Below are 5,613 nucleotides of genomic sequence, written 5' to 3' on the forward strand. Positions count from 1 at the left end.
TATATATATATATATATATATATATATATATATATATATATATATATATATATATATATATATATATATATATATATATGAGACACAAACTTCTCTCTTGGGGACATGTTTTTTGCATACTATTTCCAAGCCCTTTACTCTGTTGTGCTAACTTTCTGTCTCTGTAATAAAGGTAACTTTGGTACCTTAGATGTTGTGGTATTCGTGCATTTGTTCATATAAAATGCACAAATAGTCACAACCATCATGGGCATTGATTCAAGGGTGCAGTTGGCATATGGATGCATCCGTAGCTGTAGAGGTAAGGTGCACCTTCAAGTTTTATCATGGTATATAATTTTGATGTAAAATGTGTGAAGAGTCTTAGATTTCTCTTAAGAGACTCCTTGTGTCCATTAATCATATGAATATACAGATTTGTCTTTTATAGACAAATTACAAATGACAATAATATAAACTAAATCATACCTAAACTTTTAATAAAGTACAGATGTTCTATCAACCGTTCCCATAAATATTGATTGCAATATATACTTTCTATATTAACCCGATATACAATATACATTTTTCTTTCACAAAATGTTCTTAAGATTATCTCAAAATCTATTTTTATATCTAATTATAAAATTTTAAACTTCAGAAAGGGTTAAAATTAAGTAGATCTATAAACATATGAAAATATTGAAAATAGACGGTGTAGATAATATGTTGTAAAATACACTATTTCTGAGACTTAAAATCTTTTTATTCTTTATGGTCATACATCTCGATGTCGAGATGATCAATCAAAGGGTTTTTCAACATTAAACTACCTTTTCCGATGGATTTTTGAGGTGCATCCATAGTTCTACATGTTAAGGTTGCAACCTTATATAAACTTTTTCCCTGATTCAAGGATATTGAGTATCCCCATTGGGTCAAGTTGAAATGATATGTTCTCTCTCTATATATTTATATATTGGAGACAAGAACTTCGCTTTTTGGACATGGTTTTTGCATACTACTTTCAGACCTCTACTTTCGTGTGCTTTTTTTTTTATCGACAGAAAGCAACTCTGGTGCTCTAGATCTTGTTGTAATCATATATGCGTACAGACAAAATTGTGATCAATCTTCTATTTTCATGTATCTAGAGTATAAATTTTCCCAGAAAATATAAATGCACATTGATTTTCATTAATAAGGGCCAAAATTATCTTTTGATAGCAAAGTTTTTGTGCTTGGAAATACGAATATTTTTGGTTCTATTACACCTTGAAAAGTTTTGAGAAACTATCATTTTCTACATGTTTCACCCACCAATTTCCAATAAAACCCATGGAAATTCTATGGATCAAAGTCTTGAGAGATGTTTCACAATCCAGAAAAGTGAGAAATTTTTTCCAATTTTCTCTGCTTTCTCTAGTACTGTAGCTGTCTCCCATTTGATTGGGGCAGAAGCCACATTCAAATGGAAAACTTTGGCACATGGTGTGAAAGGAAAGTGTATATTGTGTATTGGGTTAATATAGAAAGTATATATTGCAATCAGTATTTATGGGAAAGGTTGATAGAGTATATATACTTTATTATAATATTAGATATGGTGTAGGTATCTATTATTTTATTTCTATTTTTGTCATTTGTAATTTGTTTATAAAAGACAAATATGTATATTCATATCAATTAATGGACGCCGAGTCTCTTTAGAGAAAACTGAGAGCCAGATTCATCTTAGTTGTATCCATTAATCGTCCCTAAAGTATTGTCGCCAATTTCAAGACAAGTCTGTTGCTCACCAAGTCGGTGCAACTTCTGTTGAGTCATATTTCGACTCTCTGATCTATCCTCTCTGCTGAGTCGTATTTCGACTCTCTAATATGTCCTCTCTATCGAGTCGTGTTTCGAATATCTGATTTGTCTCGTTGTTGAGTCGTGTTTCAACTATCCAATCTGTCTCTATGTTGAATCGTGTTTCAACTCTTTGATCTGTTTGATCTTTTCCAAGAGTTCATGAAGCCATTTGTTCTCAAGGCTTGTTGATTCGCCACTGTTTTCGGTGCTTATTGATCAAACAATCTGAGTATAAACCTGAAGATCCAACTACTCGTTTCTGCAATTAGTATTCAAACTCCACCTGCTCTCTCTCGCATCTTGAATTTGAGGGTGAGTGTGAAAGGAAAGTGTATATTGTGTATCGGGTTAAAATAGAAAGTATATATTGCAATATATACTTTCTATTTTAACCCGATACACAATATACACTTTCCTTTCAGGCATGGAAGCAAGGAAAACAAACATATGATCAAAGTCATTAGAATTGCTTGATAATTGGAAATGAAAATTTTTTCTAGTTTTTACATCTTTTCTTGACATTATAATTCAATGGGAATTTCGGTATGCAGGGAAATCCGCAACCCACATCCATGTGGGTGCAGTTTCACAATAAAATTAAGGGACTTTAGCCTCACAACCATGCACCTAATAAAAAAAAAGAAAATTGTCAAATGCTTTATTTCCAAGTTCTACCCAACCTTTAGGTAGATTCGAGGGTGAGCCCCTCTCATTGACTCTTCCCTTAGTGCCTCTCTTTTTATTTTTTTGAGCCTACCCATCTCTCTCTCTCTCTTTCTCTCTCAATCTTTCTCTATTCTAAAGCTTTTTTTCTTTTTTTCTTTTGGGTAATTTAGTGGAAAAGACAAGCCCCTATTTGATTTTTAAATGATTTAGGAGTTAATTTTTTGAAGATGTTAGTGGGGTGGTGTTATTGGGAATGGAATAAATTTTTCTAATAATTTAGGAGTTAGTTTTTTGAAGGTGTTAGTGGGGTGGTGTAAGTGGGAATGGAAAACCACGACCTTGACCCCTTTCCCGTTTCTATTCTAAAGCTTTATTCTTGATTATTAGAGCTTACTTCCTTTTTCAAGAGATTTTTTTTTGAGGGGTGTAATTCAGTGGGGAAGACAGGTCCCTACCGTTTTTTCATAGAGATTAAAAAGTTAGATTTTTTGAAGGTGTTAGTGGGTGGTATAAAAAGTATTGGAAACCACATCGTGGCAACTGCGTATGGGGGTGCTCCCTCTTCCAGATCTTTCTATCCAAAACATGGATTTCATCCCTAAACGAATGCTCGAAATGGATGCTTACTCCGAGAATTATTCTACGACATCCAATTATGAAATTGACAATCAGATGGAACTTTATAAGAGCTCAACATATACATATAAATTTTTTTAAATGCACAAGTATAACCAATAATAATTTATGGACTTTGCATTAGAACAAATCCGGTAGCTAGATGTTTAAAGCATGGAAGAAGTGTATGGTGTGTGTTACCACTTTATTTACTCTACAAAGTGAAAATGCCTCAACCCCATATATCCCCACAAACCCCCTTTTGGCAGCTTCTTCTACACATAGATGCCTTTCCTTCCAAGAGAATAAAATTTTTTAAGTCATCTTGATATCAAATCCTAGCCTTTGTGAGTCACATCAATTTGTACGATGGGCAATGTAATCCGCCAAGCCTAGGAGAGGGGCGGCCTTGGCCGGGTCGAATCCGGCCAAGCCCTCCTTGGCCTTGTTAAGGAGATCCTCTGCAAAGTCCCTAGCTTGGCTGAGCCCCATCAATTTAGGGTATGTGGCCTTGTCGCTCACCATGTCCTTGCCAGCCGTCTTTCCAAGCTCCTCTGTGGATGCAGTCACATCTAATATGTCATCGACCACTTGGAACAACAATCCGATGTGGCGTGCATACGTGCGGAGCTTTTCAACATCCTCATCAGAGCCACCTCCCAGCATTGCCCCACACACCACCGAACACTCCAGCAAGACCGCAGTCTTATGGACATGGATGTATTCTAAAACCTCCAAGTCCACCTTAGGATCACCTTCGCTCGCGATGTCTATGATTTGCCCGGCAACAAGTCCCTCTGCACCGACTGCTTTTCCCAGCTCGACGATTGCCCCCAAAATCCTATTGGAGCCGACATGTGTTGGTGTGTGTGCGGCTAAATGCTCAAATGCAAGTGATAGAAGAGCGTCACCTGCCAGTACGGCCATGCCCTCACCAAAGACCTTGTGGTTGGTAGGTCGCCCCCGGCGGAGGTCGTCGTTGTCCATGCATGGGAGGTCGTCATGGATGAGGGACATGGTGTGTACCATCTCAACAGCGCACGCTGCAGCCATCACATCCCCCTCGTGCCCGCCCACAAGTTCACATGCTGCCAGGCACAGCATGGGGCGCACGCGCTTCCCACTCGCCAACAACGAGTAGCGCATTGACTCATTGATCTGCTCTGGATGACACAGAGGAACCGCCACATCGAGCGCGCGGTTCACACGATCCGCCTTGACCTTCATGTATGCCTCAAAGTCAAACTCCGACATAGGTTCGACCTGAGAAGGCAAGTCGAGCCTAGTCAGCCTAGCAACCGGGCTAGTGGGATCGGCTAGGGCAGAGTACTTCACCCAAATGCTAGTCCTCATGCTGGGGACCTTCACAATCCCCAGAATGGGTTGATTGCATATGCTTCTTCTCCTTGATGCATGAATTGAGTGGTTTAGGGTTTGTTGGGGGCTAGAGATTGATATGGAGGCCATGAATTGAGAAGACGGTGGTGCAGTCTTCCTTTTTTTTTCTCTTTTCTTTGATGTTGAATAGAGATGGAAAGAGGTGGATATATGAAAGAGAAAGAGAGGCACAAAAGACAAAAAGGGCTTAAGATTCTTTCTCAACTCGTATTCTACGTGGGAACAAGGATCGCGTTATTCCAACCGCTGTCATTTTGGATCATCTTCGATACGAACCAAGTCACAAAAATTAGGAAAATATGAATCACGGGGCGCCCTTCCACAAATGTCATGATTCGTTCTTTAATCCGTATAACCTTTGTACCCTCTTTGATTAGAAGGGGGAGAGAGGGGTTTACGTTTTTCAAGAAAAAATGTTTTATTTGGGTTGGATCGCATTTCTATATATATAGTTTAAAAGGTGTAAAACATCGATTTTAAAGATAGATTCAAGTAGGTGTTCCATCTAAAAACAATAGAAACTATATGTCCTAATGTTTTTTTTATTAATATTATTATTTTTAATTTTTAAAATTTATTTATTTTTTTATATTCATGATTTCCATGTTAGAAATTACATGTCCTTAAAAACTAAGTCCTAAAATCCATCTCAAAAATAAATTTATTAAAAGACCAGCATTTCGGGCTTAGCCACATAGAAACCGAATCTGTAATTGAATTTTGTCTAATAGAGAGTGAGAGGTTTAATTGGATTTTGTCTAATAGAGGGGGGGAGGTTTATTTGGTTTTTGAAGAACCTACCCTGCTCGATAGACAAAGAAGAGACTGCTCAATTTGGCAACCAAGAGAGAGAGAAAGGGATTTAATTGGATTTTGAAGAACCTTTGTCCCGTGCTCGATTAGAAAAAGAGAGAGGGAGAGAGGTTTAATTGGATTCCAAAGAGGAAAAAGTTTATACAGGTCGAGGCCCTAAACAGTTAAATTTTAAAACATTTAGTTTTGACTTTTTCCTGTAAAATTGTAGGCTTCTGATGAGGAGAAATATGATTTAGTTCGTGAGGGTGTTGTTATTTTCACAGGAGCACTTGCAAAACATTTATC

General features: G+C 37.5%; 1 protein-coding gene across 1 annotated transcript; it reads right to left on the reverse strand.

The window, feature by feature from the left end:
• Positions 1–3,174: 3,174 nt before the first annotated feature.
• LOC18443331 (geranylgeranyl pyrophosphate synthase 7, chloroplastic) lies at positions 3,175–4,829 on the reverse strand. The gene has a single exon (XM_006853521.4). The coding sequence runs from the start codon at positions 4,579–4,581 to the stop codon at positions 3,472–3,474; it is 1,110 nt and encodes a 369-aa protein (XP_006853583.3). The 5' UTR covers positions 4,582–4,829; the 3' UTR covers positions 3,175–3,471.
• Between the last annotated feature and the right edge of the window lie 784 nt (positions 4,830–5,613).

The sequence above is a fragment of the Amborella trichopoda genome, chromosome 12 (genome assembly GCF_054954075.1).
Source record: "Amborella trichopoda isolate Santa Cruz 75 chromosome 12, AtrichopodaSantaCruz75HAP2 v2.0, whole genome shotgun sequence".
NCBI lineage: Eukaryota > Viridiplantae > Streptophyta > Magnoliopsida > Amborellales > Amborellaceae > Amborella > Amborella trichopoda.